Source organism: Xiphias gladius, chromosome 24 (assembly GCF_016859285.1).
Source record: "Xiphias gladius isolate SHS-SW01 ecotype Sanya breed wild chromosome 24, ASM1685928v1, whole genome shotgun sequence".
Lineage (NCBI taxonomy): Eukaryota > Metazoa > Chordata > Actinopteri > Istiophoriformes > Xiphiidae > Xiphias > Xiphias gladius.
Window position 1 is genome coordinate 544032 of NC_053423.1, and position 19289 is coordinate 563320.

General features: G+C 37.8%; 1 protein-coding gene across 1 annotated transcript; it reads left to right on the plus strand.

Annotated features, from left to right (window-relative positions):
• The first annotated feature begins 3622 nt into the window (after positions 1-3622).
• Positions 3623-18649, plus strand: tpm3 (tropomyosin 3). The gene is made up of 10 exons (XM_040122549.1): positions 3623-3842; positions 7490-7615; positions 11534-11667; positions 13468-13585; positions 13972-14042; positions 15209-15284; positions 17143-17205; positions 17346-17415; positions 17767-17845; positions 18306-18649. The coding sequence occupies exons 1-10, from the start codon at positions 3729-3731 to the stop codon at positions 18307-18309; spliced, it is 855 nt and encodes a 284-aa protein (XP_039978483.1). The 5' UTR covers positions 3623-3728; the 3' UTR covers positions 18310-18649.
• The last annotated feature ends 640 nt before the right edge of the window (positions 18650-19289 follow it).

Genomic DNA, 19289 nt, shown 5'->3' on the forward strand with positions numbered 1-19289 from the left:
CCTGCTTCCTACCCCCCTACTTTCAGTGCCCTTGCTTGGACCACACCCATCTTCAAACTCAGCCTTCATTTTGATCTTGTGTGGTTGTGAAGCCATCATCGTGATAAAATCTGTGCACAAACAGACAGACACATGAACACTTGCCAAAGTACTCAAAACCACCTCTGTGGGAGTTCCTGCTACAGTGGATATCTCCAAGAGACACAAACACACACACACACACACACACACACACACACACACACACACACACACACACACACACACACACACACACACACACACACACACACACACACACACACACACACACACAAACGCACAAACGCACAGACTCATAAGCTGAGAACATTACCAGCCTTGCTGTCGTGGCTGGTAATTAACACTAGTAGAATAAGAGTGGTAGAGTAATATAGTGGTTCTGGGTTGGAACCTGCTGGCCAGCTGGGACCTTTCTGTGTGTCTGCATGGGGTTTTTTTCCCACAGCCCGAAAACATGCAGGTTAGATTAACTGCTCACTCTAAATTGCCTGTGAGTTTGAATGATTGTCTAGGGCAAAGGGCCCAAGCCATATGACCTCCTCTCTACAACAAAGACCTGGAAAGAGGAAAGACTACACAAAATTCAAGAATACAATTTATATTGACAGGACACCATTCACAAAGGCAGAGATAGACAAGAGGTGAAGCTGAGTCTCCTGGAGGTAAAGATCCAGATCCTAGATGTCTGAAACAAGTCACTGATAGAAAAGGGAGAGACAAAGACGTCCAATGATCCAAAACAGCAAAGCCTAGGTACTGAGAGAGGACAAAAGAGAGGACAAGGAGGAGAAAAAAAGAGATACATAGAGAGAAGGACCAAGAGAAAGAAAGCAAGGCATACAGCTTGGATTCTCATTTGTCTATTACCACGTCTATAACTTTGTTTTCTGAGAAAAGACACCAAATATGCCCATTTAGAGTTTTATAACTCATTAGTAGCACCATAAATTGAGAGCTAACGTGGATAGGGAGCTGATGAGGGGAAGCTATGATTGCTGTAATGTTATCAAATTTTATAGTTTTAGTTAAAATTCTAGCTGCGGCGTACCGAACTGTTGATGATTAGATACAAGCACACTTGCAAAAAAAATTTTGGACTTATGCTCTATTAGAAACTATTAGTCAGCTATATATGCACAAAAAACATTTCATTACAATGTTTTTTCTTCTTTTTTCATGGCAATACATTTTAAAATGAATCAAATAAAAATATTTTCAGTAACTGAGCATTCATTTCTCCATCCCCTATTCTTTGGTATATTATAAATAACTTTCTAACAATGAATGCTAAACAAGTAAAATTATACATAGCCTTTTCCCCTTAATGCTAGTGGACCATCAAGCCACACTGGTTAGCCAATATAAATGCCCTCAGACCCTGTAATAGAAAAGGTCACTGTCCAACATAGCAACCCACAGACACACAGAGGGGAAACTAATATCAACCGTTTCCTCTTGTTCTTGCTGTGATGGTAGACTACTGTGTTTTCCAGAATGTCATAGAGTTTAGCTAGTGTACAACTCCCAAACACAGTAAAAAACTTCTCTAGTAATTCTGTTCCTTCCATATCTCTGCGTTCACGACTGCCTGTGTATTTGTGTGCATAGCTGCAGACACACTCTCAGATTCTAATCCTCTAGACAATGTCAGCCAAAAGATGTTTATTAATAACCCAACTGGGGCCTACAGAGGGGAATAACTGACATCGTCACCCTGCTGGCCCTGTACCCTATCCATCCCCAGGAGAAATCCAATTATAGGCATTGGAGACCAGGTGATGGACTAGGATTACAGGACAGGCATTCCTACCCAGTGTCAGTTGGTATTGTGTTGGTTCTATTTTACAACCTCTCACGCCATCTCCAAGACAGTTCATAGAAAATCAATGCTTAAAATACTATTTAAACATAAAAGATCATCCTGACAGTTATTTCGCACATTATTCTTGAGGGAAAATGTGGTTTTAGTGATGAATTCAAGCAGTTTTCCTTAGACACAGCCTTTTGTCTTTGAAGTCAGTAACAATATTTAGTGAAGAGAAATCTCAACCATACTTCTGAAGAAGAATGTCTTGCAAGAATGTCCTTCAAAATTGGACACATTATTGTTTAACCTGCACTTTTTTTTAATTTCAGGGGAACAATGGATGAAATGACTGTGTATTATGAATTTGTAGTTTCCTTCAGCTCTAAGACGCCTTTTACCCTCTTTCACCTCATCATTCTGGTAGCGTTTGGTTCAGTCTCATGGCTCTTATCAACACTGTTTCCAGCTCCAGCAGGCAGCTGTTTTCAGAGAAAAAGCTCTGATAAAGCCACTGTACACTTCCTGCCCAGCAGCAAACAGCAGTCAGAGGTAGAGACACAATTAGAAACTAGTTGGTAAACATAGTGGAGTATTTAACAGATTTATATTTTTCTCAGGAGTTGGTAGAGACTAAAACAGGGGGTAAATTTTGGACTTTACATTTGCAAAGTGGCCAAAAACATTATTCCAAATGAATGCTAATGTTGCTGTGTGTCTGCTGGATAACAGAAAGGCATAACAGAGAGCCAAAGTCCTGACATCACTTCCTCTCTAGCTACTGTTTCACTAACTTGTGTAACTCAATACAATCTCTCTTGGAGGGTTACATTCACCAGCCGTTCTGATGAAATTAAACATGTTTTAGGGTTTTATAATCCATATTATAAAATCAACTGAACATCTAATTGTGAATACTTCTTTGTAGATGAGTGCCTTGGCTTTTTTATTGATGTGTTGAAATATTAAGATTTAAAACAATCTCTTAGACATCTATTGTATTCATATAATATATACTAATACTAAAGTGTATTAAAGCCACCATTCAGTCCTGTTGCAACAGTTACTAAGGTAATACATTAAGGTCAATGAGTTTTCATATGATTTCAAATAAGGCATCAATGCACACAGCATCACATGCATTTTCTTCACTTTAAAGACTTGGCAAACCTCATCTGACGATGAAGATAAGTTCATATGATCAGAAGAACTACTAAACGGATTGATCAGTGAGATTGCTTTCTTAATTATCTTAACTGTTCCTTTAGCAATCCATTCCACATGTTGTGATTGAAGATGTAAATTCATATTGCTTACCACTATTAACTGGCATGAAAAGTTATGGTACTGTCTGTCACTGTAAACTTAAACGGTGTCAAAGGGATATGAGACACTTATTGGCAGCAACAGCTGTTGTTTAACTGCAGGGTGGCCATAACGAAAAGCAGAATTAATAGGTGCTGATGTAAGTTATCTCTCTATTCTTTACAGTGTTGTTCTTCATTTTAGAAACACATCACAAGAAAATAGGCTAGACTTACAGTAGATAAAATAGAGGAATTCTGAGGTACTTTGTCTCAAAGCATGGAAACATGGCAACATACCGTAATACAAATATATGTTGTTAGCATGCAGGTTCACTTTTCATTTGAGTTGTGACTGTGGATGATAGAGGAGGGTGTGGTCGTGGTGGTAGGTCTAGGGGCATAGAAGTGGGAGTGTCTCCTCATCAGTCATATAAATGGTCTCCCTCTATCTTTACCAGAGTTTGGTGTCTCCACCAGTTTGCCAGGCTCTCAGGTCATTCGTCCTGCAGTCATTTTGTCTTCCTGTCGCTTGTCATTGTGCGTGGCTGGAAAAAACCCATTAAACCTCAGCCAAAATGGAGGCCATCAAAAAGAAGATGCTTATGCTGAAGTTGGACAAGGAGAATGCACTGGACCAGGCTGAACAAGCTGAAGCAGATAAGAAAGCAGCCGAAGAGAGAAGCAAGCAGGTGGGTTATAAACACAAGTTTAAATCACATGTCAAAAACCAGAAAAGTGTTTTTCATCAACAGTCTTATTAAACAGGTGAGAGACAGGGATTCAGTATGTGAGTTTTGTAGCTGAGGTAGAGAAAGTTTTTTTTAAGCCTTTCATAATATTACCTTTAACTCCTTCAAGTGAATGAAACTGGCTTTTTCTTCAACTTTCTCATGAAGCTGTTATAATGTATGTAAGCATTTAAAATAGCATAATTCTAATAATTTACAGCATTAATTTCTTTTGTGGTGAAAAATCTGACTGATTTCAATTTGGGGTCGTATCTACCAATAGGGTGAATGGGCGTTGCCATATCAATTCTGTAAGGTATCTTCAAACAATTTCACAATATGGCTTTGGATGATAACAATCTGATCAACTCTTCTCCACTGGCCTGAAACTGAATTTACAATACAGACAGGGAACCCCAGAAGCCCCAGTATCCGTTTGGAATGAGGACACAATGTGGACAGAAAACCCTTGACCAATAAAAGAAACCATCTTTAAAATGGACCTTATAATGGACCATATGACCTTAACGACCTGATAATTAATGAACTTTTATTCAGTACTTCCAGAATTTCAGTATATACTACTGTAGATAATAATGAGTTACTGTAGAACAAACTGGGAGAGGCTATATCAATGAATCATTAGGTAATGATTAGTTCATAATTTTTTATGAAACAGAACACTTTCTACCTAAGTGGATCCTGATCAACTCTAAACCAGCAGCTGAGTGGCACAAACAACTAACTACTCATTAATTACTAATTACTTAATTGTTAGTTACTTTTTGTGAACCCCAAGTAAAGTGTTACATCATAATGAGAAGTTAGTAGGTAATCCATCATTATTTAATGATTATCTGACCATTACTTACTCTCTTGTGACCCTCCAAATGAAGCATCATCATTTCAAGTGATTTCATTTCTAAATCCCTTTTTGCAAAGAAGAAATGCTAAACGATATTATTTATAGTTTTTACAAGGCATTGAGATAGCAGGAAGTGGTGACATGAGGTGACATGAACTTTCAACTTACTGGGTGGATGTTTTTTTTTTTTTGTAAATGTGGTCTCACTGTACAATGCTTTCTTGCTTTTAAACCTGGCTTAGATCTGATTACAATGTGTTCTGCACACATTTTTCTTAATCCAGATATCCAGATACAGATCACATGTTAATGCCAGGTGTAAATGGGGTCAGATGGATCTAGTGGTCCACTTGGCATTACACATATTAACACATACACCTGATACGTGCTGTGATACAACAGGACTCTACCTGATCCAATCAGAATAAGAACAATTTGAACGTGGCCCAACTCAAATCATACGTCAGGTCTCAAATACAAGTTACAGAGTGAGCCCCTGAAGACTTCAGTGCACATGCCAACATGACATGTATACGTAGATTCTAGTCACACCATAACTATCAAGATATTTTCATGTTTTCAGACCTTATGATAACTGTTTAATTTTCCACGACACATTTGAGAGGAAGGATAAATAAGATGTCCTCTGATTAGCAACTGTTAATGTCAAAAGATAATTACAATTAAAGATTAGAGGTTTTGCAGGTTGTAGTATTTTGAGACTTTTTTCTTATAGTTTATTCCATGTTTAGATATTTTTGCACATTAGCCATTTAGCCCCATTCATGTTATTTCACTAGTTTATACTTACTGACTATAGAGAGTGGTACTGATTTGTATGTTCCGCTTAGATAATAGTGAGGTGCAGATGAATATAGGAAAAGGAACAAATCAAACTTGTTAGCATTGTTGAGATGGAGGTGGCTTATATTGCCATGTTTACCAATTTTCAGTGCAAATCTGTGCAGATAACATGGATAAATTTCTCAAAAACTTGAACTCTGATTTGATAGTTTCTATTTGTGAAATATGAGCTGCTCAACCTTTCCAGCCATCTGATTATGACCAGATTTTATCCATTACAAATATATATTAAATTAATATCACAAAAATACATTATTTTGGTAGGCCAAACTATTTTACAACTCAAAATGTATCTTTAGTTTAGGGTATTGACTAATTACTGTGCATGTTATAAAACTATGAACCATTAATGTCAAAGCCATATACAGTATTTATAGTATCATTAAACGTTTTTGTAGAACCTAAGCATCTCAATATTTTGACAAAGATAAAACAACAATTTTAGCATTAGCACTGAATAACTACAGCTCCTGTGTCAATAGTCAAGGGCAAAACAGGCATTATGGCTTATGTTATTACATAAAAAACAGTAGGAACAGACTTGTTATACACGAGTTATTTTACCACAATTATAATGGGAGCTGTTAAATGCTAACAAAATCCTAATTGTTTTTTTCTTTTGTTTTGTTTTGTTGTTTTTTTTTTTTTTTTTATTGTGAAAATGACAGTGTGTTCTGATCTTACTCACTGGTACAGTCATAGAAACCCACCCATTTACTGAGGTAATGCACTTACAATAAATACAGGGAACCCCAGAAGCCGCAGTATCAGTTATTAGAAAAATGTGGAAATTGTGGTAAAAAAAAATATCTGTAGTCTCTTGATATTAGTATGTCTCACATGAAGTGCTTGTCAGATTGTCAAACAGCATCTGAAACCCCTCGCCCTACAATTTTCTAATGCCAGAATTAGGGAGGGCTGTGTCAAACAATTTTCTTAGCTTTCCACATTATGCATTGTTTGGTCAAGTGTGTGTTGGTGGGGAGTAGACAGGGTTTGAACTTCTCTCTATCTCTCTTTTATCTTTGTTTACACAACTACTTGGGGGCATTCATGGATGCCTCAGAGGATAGACTAATCAAATTTTTATGATTTATTTTATCTCTGCCCTTTACATGGCAGCATCTTTTCAGCCATACTTCAAATGTGGCCATTGAGAACAGGTATAAATGCTTTTGCCTTTAAACATGCTCCAGTGACAATTCGTATGAACTGTTTAAAATCATATCCTGACCTTATGAGTGCCAGAATGTTTTATCAAGATACTTTTTGGTATCTGAGTGCAAGGTAACTCAAAATTCAATTCATATTAATTAAAGTATATAATTTAAAAACAATACTCAGATGCCCATATGTACATTGAAACAGTTTTTGGTCATTTTAATTATTCCTCCTGCTCATACTGGCTATTAAGATATCTCTTCCTAATGCACTTCCAATGTGAGAGATGGGGGAACAAATCCTGCAGTCCAGTTCTGTGCAAAAATGTATTCCAAAGTTTATCTAAAGTTATTATGAGGCTTCAGCAGTCTGAGTTTGTCAAATAAATTGGATAGCTTCCAAAGTTGTAGTCTTTTTGGTACCAAATTCAGTCTTTGCATAGAACAAGGACCGTGGGTTTTGTCCCCAGTCTCTGTCATTGGAAGCATGTCAGGAATTGTTTTAATGGTCAGTAGGAACAGGAGAAATAATTATAGCATGCAAAAATTTACTTCAATGTACTATGATGCCATACCTTTACCTGGAATACATAGAGGTTATTATATTCCAGGGAATTACAATCACTGTATTAAGCACATACACATATTCTCTAATGAATACATTTTGAACGTGATATTGTAGCCCTGCTAACTTTGTGTCTGATCTCCAACACCATCAGCATGAAGATGAACTTCTGCAAATGCAAAAGAAGCTGAAGGGGACAGAGGACGAGCTTGATAAATACTCTGAGGCCCTGAAGGATGCTCAGGAGAAGCTTGAGGTGGCTGATAAGAAGGCTGCTGATGTGAGTAATACAATTCTAAAAGTGCAATACGCAATTGTTGTGATTAATTCACAGCTTGTGACATCATATACTCCTCTGTTGTACCACAAAATAGGCCCAGATATGCTCTACAAGACATGTTACAGTGGATAAAGTAGTTGGTTGTGCACCTTTTTTTCTTTTACTATAATTTTAATATAATTTGTATTAACTGCTGCACATGGTAAACCTCTAAATAACCCAGACTCGTTACCCTCTCATACTGGTGTAGTTCATTGAGATGGTGATGATGATGTGAAGAGGGTGAAGGAGACTCCGCTGACACCATCTTGATTGCATATAAAGGTTTATTTCAAAGAAGTACAGCGTCAAAACAAGCCTCTGCAGATCTGCTTGTGAGAGGGTGTAAAGCCAGTGAACCACTCTTCCGCTCAGCCTTGACCACCAACTCTTAAATAAGGCTGTTATCTTCCTAGGACACGTCACCAACATATGTTTTTAATCATAAAGTGTTACCTCCTTTATCAGACTGCAAGGCATCCTCTGAGTCCCCCCGATCTAGGGCCTCTATGATAACACATAAATTTATCTCTGCATATTTAACTATACACCTCACTGGTATACAGTGTGAGCCCTGAACTGAATCTCTGATAAAAGCTTTGATAATGCCAGTGTAATCCAATCCTGGCTGATTCACTGCTTCTCCCTTGCATTCCATTCTCATCATGCCCTGCATGGACTCCTCAGCTGTCGGGGGGATTCAGAGCCCTATTTTGGCCATGATGTCAGCCACTCAACCTTGACTGCGAGCTTAACAATAGTCCAAGTCCATTTTAGGTTCATCATCCATTCCTCCTACGTCAACTTTCTTCCTTTTGGAGAAAGACTAAACAAATAAATATAGATAAGAACTTAATAATAAGAATTTTACTAGTTAATTCGAAAAATAAGTACAGTTTATAGTTGTCTCACACATTTTACCAGACTACCACAAAAAATAAACATTTTAGTTTTGTACACTACAGGAAAGGTATTACTGCAGATGAACAATCAACTTCTATGGTTATGACTACGGTTCCTGTTGACCACCACCAAAAAGAAAGAAAGAAACATATTACAACCTTTATTCTTCTGCCTCTTTTCATTCTCTGTCACTGAGTTAATCCTGAGTCACTGCTGAAGAATTTATTTTAGCATCTACATATAGAAAGTAAAGCTATCAGCATAGGCCATGTTCTGCCTCCAAAGAATGCCTAGAACGAAATACTGATAAGCACATATAGTGTAAGCGCGTATGTCCAGAGCAGGCAAGCTTCAAACTCTAGTTTATCAACTAAAATCAACATTCACTTACACCATTCACACAGTCCTATATCACAACTAGGCATTTTTTATTTTTCAAAAAATCAGGTACAACCACACCTGAAAAAAACCGAAAAAAACAAAAAATTTGCATGTCATTTTTTTTTTATATAACAAAACCTATATAAATTAATCCTAAACTAAAATGCAGAACTGACATTCCATCCATTTTCCCTACTGCCTCACTGAGTGAGGAGCCAACAGGTGACTTCAGATTCATTGCCATTGTAACGTTACTATAAGGCAATTTGCATTTTACAAAGTCAGCAAACAACCTCCCCTTTATCCACAATTTTTCCAACTATCTGTAGAATCCAAAAGCTTCCACACACTACTTCCTGGCAGTTTGCTGATAGGGATTTCCTTTTCTGCTCTCTAGTTTCCTCCATTTTGCCTTTAAGAAAAGAACAGCAAGTATAACGTCCCACTATTAAATACATCTAGATGCCTACACCTTCAGTCACTATCTTATGACTAAGCTTTCAGCAAGAACATGATGTCATCAGGTGATGTCCAATTTTCCTCGTTCATTTCAACCTTGAAAACATCCTCCAGTTGGTGGGTTGGCAGTGATGGCCTGCACATCTGATCCTGGCTTCCGGCTCAACTCCGCCTGTTCCAGAGCTAACAAGAGGCTCTTTCCGCTACCTCCTCCAACCTGTGAGCGGCTGTCTTTCTCTCTCTTCCTGCTATTCCTAGAGCTGTGAGCATCCTCCACACAGACTGCGCCAGGAAACCCCTGCATTCTACCTCAACTGGAAATAGCCATGTCTGCCACCCTTTGTCCCTGCACAGTTGGACCAGGTCCTGGTACTTGATTCCTCTCTGAGGCCTCCTTGCATCCGTCTTCCCACGGGACTGTCAGTTCAACCAGGAGGATCCTCTTCGCCTCCTCTGACCACATCACTGTGTCAGGCTTCAGGGATCTTTGCATGAGTTGGGGAAAGTGTTGGTTACTTCCCAGGTCCAACAATTGTGCCATCTACAGGAGGCTTTTCTTGGTCTTCTTGGAGAAGGGTGGCGTCTCCCCCTCCTTGATGAATTGTTTGGATGGGGCTGGTATCATGTGGGTCTAACGCTTTTTCCGTCTCTCCTGCTCCAAGAGGACCTTGTCGTGACGCCACCTGTATCTTCCCTGGCTAAGTGCAGTCTTGCACCCCACCAGTCATGTGCGTCCTGATCTTTTGGTGATGCCTGCACCTCTGACCTTTTCATCGGCGCTAATACAACAGGACATCAAGAGAGCAGAACAATGTGTTTTGGGAATACCCCTGCTGAAATACAAGGCAAGCCTTATGCATTTAAACTCTGTGAAATATAAATTCAAACAGATTATTACTGATCAAATATTGATTTCCATAGTAGTTCAAATATCAAATAAAAAGTGACAACCCTGATAAGGACTCACTGTCAACCATGCCACGTGGTTTTTGCTTTTGCAAGTTTTATTTTCAGTAAAAGGAATGTGTGCATTTAATACGGCGATGACTATTTCATACATTATGCTCCCAAATGTTACCATGTATTTTTCCCAAAGCTTCTCCACTTGACCGGAAATGTTTTTTAATTCATATATTTTAAAGATATGAGTGTACTGTATACCATAACTGCAGCTTTGGTCATGAGATACATCTGAATTTTTGTCAAAGCTTTCTGTATCTACTGTGGGGCTACCTTGACTTAGCAACCAATTTGACTTTCTTAATCTTTCTCTAACCCTTTTTAGTAGGGTTATTTTTAGAATATTATTATTTTTAAAACATACACATAATTTTATAACATTTTTTCTCTTCCCCTACTAACAATAACCCCGTATCCAGTAGATATTTTTTTCTTTATATTTACAAACTTTGTACAGTGTCATTCTCTTAAAGCTTCTCCCTTATTTTTAGCCTAAAGTACCGTAGCGGTTTTGAAAGCATATCATGATTTTAAATAAATGCACACTTTGTAAGTTTTTCAGAATATCAGTATTGTATATCACAGTGAATATCCCAGTTTTTATACATTTCGTGATTTGTTATCCATTGACAACTTTACCGTACCCCATAATTACTTAACAATAAAAGAAATACCCTTAAACAGTCCTAAATGCAAATTTGTAACCCTTTATTCCCTAACCACTTTTCTTCTTCACATTAATACATGTAACTGCTTTGTACCCAGTCTGTATTATGTTGGTAGAAAAAATACATTTTATTGAGAACGTTGTATTATAAAGTATTATGGCAAGAGTTAATATGTATAAGCCAATACAGCCAACACAGACTTTGTCATACATGATGTACCACGACTTAGGGGTAATTTTCAGCCCCTGAACACAAGATTTGCTGGTCCTCAGTAAGGAACATCTTTCATCAGCTACAGTATGTTTATGGTATACCCTAAAAGATCATAGATTTTCTTTCACACCGCCTTCAAAATAATTGTGTAATTTATGTTAGCATTGGCATGAGTAAAAAAAAAAAGAATACATCAAGAAAAACTATTTTGCCTTGTTGGCACATCAGACTTGTGCAGGTGTAGGCAGAACACTGATTGGTCTGGATCAGTCAGCACCATGTTATCTGTGCTCAGGCTGAAGCAGAAGTGGCTTCCCTGAACAGACGAATCCAGCTAGTGGAGGAGGAGTTGGATCGAGCTCAGGAGAGACTGGCAACGGCTCTGCAGAAGCTGGAGGAGGCTGAGAAGGCTGCTGATGAGAGCGAGAGGTGACTTCTTGCTGTGATTTAGCAATCGTTACCTGTTTTGTGCATGATCAGCATAATAAGACGAGAAGGATATGTACCTTGGGGAAGGTTCAAACTATATGTATATTGTGTTTTTCTGTTCACATTGGTAAACCCTTGGCAAGGGCCAGTTCAAAGCCATGTTGGGGATAGTGAACTTAAAGAGTAACTTAACAGTAGGCTGAAAAGCAGTACTTCACGTTCCTTTTTGGTTCAAAGTGTCAAGCCTGTTTCACCTCTTACCACAGCCAGCATCACTGCTGCACACCTGGCAGTTGGATGGTTGAGTGTGGTCAGAGTCAGAAATATACTATGTTCTATATGTAACCATACCCAACAGTGATGTCACGGGGCCCTGGAGTCCCCAGTACTTCCCTGTAAGGTAAGATGTACCATATTAAACCACTGGAGCCGATCCTTTGCCAAAACATTAAATAGATATATAATGTTATTTACATAGTTCAATTACAGATTCTATGATGATTTTATTACTGTAGTTTGTGAAGAAAAACTATCAGAAACACCTTTTCATATTTCTATAACATATACAGCTCTGGAAAAAATTAAGAGACCACTGCAAATTTTATTGAAATCAGCATCTCTACATTCCATTCCACTGTCTGTTGAATTCCAACATAACCAAACCTCATTCTACTTAATGGGGTACTGATTAGGTGATCCCCTGAACCAAATCTTATTTAACAAAGAAAGTATAAAAACCAATGCCATAACTGACTTTTCTAGACTTTGTCCTCCCCCCTTCTCAGTCTGACGACAAGGAGAGGTTGTATACTTTGTGTCCAGGTCACGCTTTCTCGATCTGCATGAAGCACAATAGGACATCATGCTGATCTAATTAGATTTTTCACCGACAATGGGCAAAGCCCTGTTAAAACAGTGTTTCAAACTGGATCGTGGATTACCCTTTACAGGGAAGGTACCCTCGGAGTGCCTGAGAGCACACTCTACTAGGAGTGTGGCTACTTCCTGGGAGTTGTTACAAGAGGTTACAGATTTGAGATTTTATAGCCTTCATATGACATAGTATTCAGTGGCTCATTCACTTTAAAATGCTAGATGCTATGACTATACTCTATTTTAGTATCAAAGTATTGTCGAGCTACTGTGTCTATCCAGTCAGTGATGGGTCATTATAAGCTGAGATGCACTTGTTTTTAGGCCTGCAGCAATTCCTATGGTTGGAAGCATACACATAGCAACACCATTAACTTGAGTCTGAAATGAATTAAGACTTGGGGGTTGTACTACAACCCTGATTTTGCAAATGAGAAGGAGAGTTTGTACATTTAGGTCTCACTGACACTCCTTCAGGAGCTCAGTTCTTGGTATTAGAGGAAGTTTTACAGACATAAGAGGCTAAAATGTTACTGACAAAAAACTGGACTAAAATGGTTAGTTTTTTTGAGTAAGACTAACAAAAATCTAATTTTACTGCAACTAATATACATTTTGTCAAAACAAAACTAACTTTTTTTCCTTCTACTAACTGGGAAGTCATACATATGCACTTTGTTTCAGCTATCTAAATACATTATAGAAATTAAAGCCAAACCTTCCATGAAATTTTAGTAGATAAATCTATTAAAATCAGTTCTTAAAATCTGATAAATCTGATAAATCTGTTAGACCATTTTAACAGTAATTTCTGTCCTGTAATTTGCTTTTTCCCATTAGATTTGTAGAATATAGGATTATTCTTACCAATTAAAAAATACCTTAAAAAATACTGTGCAAGAAATACGCGATGGTTTGTGTGTGCAGAGGTATGAAGGTCATTGAGAACAGGGCTCTGAAGGATGAGGAGAAGATGGAGCTCCAGGAGATTCAGCTTAAGGAGGCAAAACACATCGCAGAGGAGGCTGACCGCAAGTATGAGGAGGTGAGTTTTCTATTGTTGGCCACTGGAATCTGCAGTGTCATACTGTCTCTAGGTGGTGACTAAGAAGCTCTAACAATGCAGAAACCAAAACAAAAAACATCTGAAAGGAGTTTTTGCTATGTGTACTGCTAAAGATCTTTTTTTTTTGTTTTTTTTTGTTTTTTTGTTTATAACATCCCAGCAGTATTGGCAAAAATACAGCAATACAGCTGGTATTCTAAATATACTTCACAATGAAGCAATAATAGGTGTAATTGACGAATGTTAAGAGACACTGATATCCGTCCACAAACTTTCACTTGTTGATCATGGACTTGCTCAGAGTAAGTGATGATGTTTTTGTCTGGGATGTATGAAACCTTATAATATATAATGCATTTGTCCAGGTGGCTCGTAAACTGGTGATTGTAGAAGGAGAACTGGAGCGAACGGAGGAGAGGGCAGAACTGGCTGAGGCGTGAGTATCTATATCAGAGCTTCTCCCCGTTTTTTTGTTTTGCAAGGACAGAGGCTTTGGCTGCTTAGATTATGAAACATGTGTGAAGTAGAATTACATTTTCATACTAAGGCATTTTCTTTTTATTTGACTTGCTGTGTTTTGTCATGAGATCAGATCAATCAGGGCTGAATCAAAACTGAAAGTCCAGAAACATTACGAATTGATTTTTAAAAAATAAGCTCCTCTGCTGCCAAGTGTGAAAAAACACTTAACTCAATTTTTGAAGGAAAATGTTTCTGTTGTGCATAATCCAATTATGTTTGTTAAGTTCTGCTCATGTGGGAAATTTGATTTTAGACGAAGTAACTTATTTGACAAGCAGTTTTTGAATTTGTGACATTTTCAGACCTGGTTTCATTTCCCAGTATCGCTAGACTGCCCACCCAGAAATGCCTGGAGTAGACTTCCCATCAGGCAGTCCAGTGATACATTTGGCAATGTTTGTGGATGGGAGGCAGGAGAAAGAGCATACCTCTGTTGCAGCAACATCTCCTACTGGTTGATGTATGCACCAGTACTTTTACTTGAGAACTGTATTTAAGTTCAAAATTGAGTTACTTTATTTCAGTTGTATGCTACTTTATGCCGCTACGTCACTACATTTCAGATGGAAATATTGTACTTGTTACTCAGTCACTTGTGACTGGTTACCTGATGCTGATTAAGATTCCACATAGAAAATATATGATCATCTTATGAAATATGCTGCACTGAATCTACCAAGCAGCATATAAAGTAGTTAGAAACAGCTCTGCCTAGACCATAACATTAAGATGCTGCTTACATGAACATTAATGCACTGATAATAATTATGATCCAATAACATAAATATTAACACACTGCTAGGGGCCATTCTACATAATGAGTACTTCTATTATTTGCTACATTTTGCTGCTAATGCTTCTGTACTTCTATTTTAGTAACATTTTGAAAGCAGGACTTTTACATTTGGTATTAGTTTTACTTTTACTTACTTAACAAAGGACTTGAATTCTACTTCCACCACTATCTGTTTTAAAATTAAAAAATCACTTCACAAACACTGTCCACAGTTTTCTCCAAACTAATCAGATGTCCTTACTTCCACCTTTTCTCTCCTTTCTCTGAAATAAAAACTAAACAAGTAAATGTGCTGAACTGGAGGAGGAACTGAAGAACGTCACCAATAACCTGAAGTCTCTGGAGGCCCAAGCCGAGAAGGTATTAATTATTATAATTAATTGTATTGTAGCTGTATTGCTGAAGGTCTGCCGATCCCAGATCTCCCAGGTGTACTGTGGGTGTATTATTAGATACCCCCCTCATGACTTTTCATATTATATCACAACTCATGACGAAATGTCACATAATTATCTACTAATTTGCCTGAATGAGTCATTTGATATTACATCTCTTTAAAATTGACAGGTGTATCGTAAGCCTCACATTCTAAGTAAAATATTTTTTTAATCCCCAGTTTGACTCAGGTCCTTCTAACTAGCAGGCAGGCTCATTAACCACTGGACTACACCATTGTAAGGCAGCTGTCACACAACAGAGGGATACTTGCTAGTCCATGTAAAATAGGTGAGGCTAAAGGCTGGATGACGTAGTGACTACTGGCACTGCTAGTAAGAGAAATGCTGTAAATTGCAAGTTAACCATGGCTGGCCCGGCCATGCAGTCACAATAGCTCCCAGAGCTTGTCTCTATTTTCTCTGTACTTCTATGTTTAGTTCCCTCTGGCATGTTGTTCACCTTTGCACAGCACTGTGTTCAGTAAATTTTATCAAAGAGGGAAAATAAAGCTCTCTGGTCAATTGGAAAACTTGTGAGCTTGTTAGCCTAGTTCATTCATTTGTCCAATAGATTTATTTGTATCATCCTCTCCTGCATCATATCTGTCTGCAAACAGTTGTTCTTTTGGGGAAGAGTTTTTATTCAGTGCAATACAGCTAATAAGCTATGATAGCTTCCTTCATTTAAGACTCTCTGGCTTTGTGTCCCCTTAAAGATCTTCACTGTCAAAACAAAGATCAGATCTAGATCAAGTGATAAGCTGTCTGCTTGATTGTCTGTGACAATGGGACTATCCCTTCAGGTTAATAGAAAAGAGTGGGGGTGGGGATCAATACAGCAACAGATAAAGACAGAGAGAGGTGTCAACAGCCACTTCAAAGGTGGAAGTAGGTGTAGGGTATGTAGTACAATTTTGAGACCACTAGATGGCAGATAACTACTCAGATAACCAGGGGTGGAGGGGGAATAAAATGTGCCTCAGACTTTGCACTGTGGAGACACACCATCACATATGGCCCGTGCCACAGTCTGAGAAAAAACTATATAACTGAGTCCAGACTTTAACACGTATCAACAAAATCTGAAGATTTAGAGGTAAGGTAGCTGCTATTTACTGCTGTTCAATTTGCATTGTATCAAACTGTACTATTTTTCTCTTACCATTCTCTGTAACTACAAGTAGTAGCTATAGACAGTGTGAGATTAGAATTCAGACTGGACAGAAAAGTAGCAAATACTGCACCAGATATATTTTAATTTTAATTTGAAAAAGCATTTTTTTTTTTTTTTAATTATGAAAAACAAATTGTATTCGAAATGGCTGTGGCTTGTACCCCTAGGAACTGCATTCATATTGAACATTTCTGCAGCACATGGTTTATGTCAAGTGCCAATGTTCATTTTTTCAACAGGAAGTAGTGTGTGCTTTATGAAGCAAGGTGTAACGGTGGTGGATGGATGTGTAGTGCATTGTCCCTCATGTGGGGGACCAGAGATAATTACCTGTTCTTTAATGTTTGCTTTTTGTAATCATAACCTCAATCCCTCCATAACCTTAACCATACTGTAGCTTCCTTTCACAGATAATGCCTAAATAAATATTTATTCTAATGCCTGTGTTGAGCTTAATCCAGGGTTTTTTAGAATCATCCAACATCAACACAGGTTGCAGAAATGTAATTGTATGTGTAATTTCTTATTTCTTTGAAGTGATATGGAGTCCCATGTGGAATTGCTTTCACATAGATCTGTATTTGAATAACGTTGTGTATCACCACAGTACTCTCAAAAGGAGGACAAGTATGAGGAAGAGATCAAGATCCTGACTGACAAGCTGAAAGAGGTGAGCAAGAAGGACCTTTATATGATATTTTCTATAATCCTAAACCCTTAAAGCTTTCAGCAACATTTAATACAAAACATTTACACACTTTTGTATATTCTCTTTATTATAATTTGTTGACCTTTGCTTTTTCATCTCAGGCTGAAACCCGAGCTGAGTTTGCTGAGAGATCTGTGGCCAAGCTGGAGAAGACTATTGATGATCTGGAAGGTACAACATTGATTTGTGTAATTGCATACCTGTACACGATATACTGTAATACAACACAACAGATTGATGTAGTTGTTTGCAATAGACTTAGAATTGAATTAGAATAGAATTGCATTGTACTGACATGTCTACCTACTATTCTGCCCCCCATGTCTGCACCTATTTAACCAGGGTTTAAGCTTCTATTCTGTTGGACTGTAATACACTTACATGGATTTATATTTTTCTGGTCACTAAAAGTCTTTATTATCATATATGCCTCATCTTCCACATTACTAATTTCAGCCTCTTTGTTTTTTTTTCCCTTGTACTTTGAAACAAACTTTTCCTTGTTCTTTGTGTGACGCACAGATGAGCTTTACGCACAGAAACTCAAGTACAAAGCCATCAGTGAGGAACTTGACCACGCCCTCAATGACATGACCTCTATGTAAGTAGTGATAAATATATGTCATTTCCAAGTGAAATGCAGAATTACTGACTCTCTCAATGTAACATAAATGATATTAAAAATGTATTGCACACTGATCTGAATGGTTACTGTAGTTTCTACTATTTTAGAGTAAAGACAATCTTCCTATAATCTTCTCAGTTTAACAAAGATAAAATAGTTAGTGTGTAGCATTTTTTATAGTCAGATCCTTAATGAATTATTATACACCAATCAACCACAATGTTAAAACCAATGTTTTGGCAGGCTATACATGGCTCTACATGACTATACTGTATATGCTACACACACACAAACGCACACACACACACACACACACATACATGTATGACAATCTCTGTTCGTTCTTCTCTCCTTGTATTGTATTGATTGCATTGCGGAGGCATGGTTAGTTAAGACATACACTTCAACCCCATCTCTTGCTTCTTGTGTTTTTCAGCTAAATGTCCTGAAGCACCACCATCCTCTCAGGTTGAGGTTGCAAGACTTAGCCTTTCACTGCTGAACATCATCTGTTGGCTCATTTTTTTTCTCAATCTGCCCCCCACTTTGTTTTTAGTACTTTCTCAACGTCTCTCTGAACTTTCTCTGGTAATCTAACAGCCATTTTTCATTATATGTTTTCTGTTTGAGGATTGTTTTTCTGTCTGACTTCCCTCATCACTGTACTTCTGTAATTCTGTTCTGTACAAGTGTTAAACAACAAGGGAAAGAAATGCTTCAGTTAATGCATCTGTGTCTGTGGCTGTTTTTGTTGTTCTCAAATTTTTTAATTTCTTTTCCACAGTTAGTAGTTTAATAGCAGTTTACAGTACTTTATCCCTACAGGATCTTTCAGAGGTTTTTGTATTTATTGTGACCTAAAATGACTAAATTTGCAGCAGCTTTTAAAATATGTATGTAATTTTGGGATAAACTCCAAGTCAGGAATAACAAGAGCAGCGACAAGCAGACCACACGCACAAAACCAATGAAATGCAGTTAGCACCTAACCACAAGTGCAAAGAAATTGCATTATTTACAGCTAAAGTGCAGGTATGAGTAAGTATATATGCAGTGTGTATGTACAGCTGTGCAATATATGCAATATATGCAACTGTTCATATAATTACTATATGGTTTTCATCACCCACTGGAGAGCTTTGCATTCTGAGATTGAGAGATGCAGTTGGTGATAATACTCTCGATGGTAAAGCAGTAAAAGTCAACCAGTATCCTGGAACACAGGTGAGCTTTCTTCAGGCTCCAAAGAAATTAAAGGCGCTGTTGTGTCTTTTTAATCAGGATGGAGGAGTTCAGTGTCCAGATGAGGTACTCAGAGATGTGGACATTAAGGAACTTGAAGCTGGACACATGTTCTTCTACAGTCCCATTAATGTAGATGGGGGTGTGTGTGTGACTTTCAGCCACATGCAATACACAA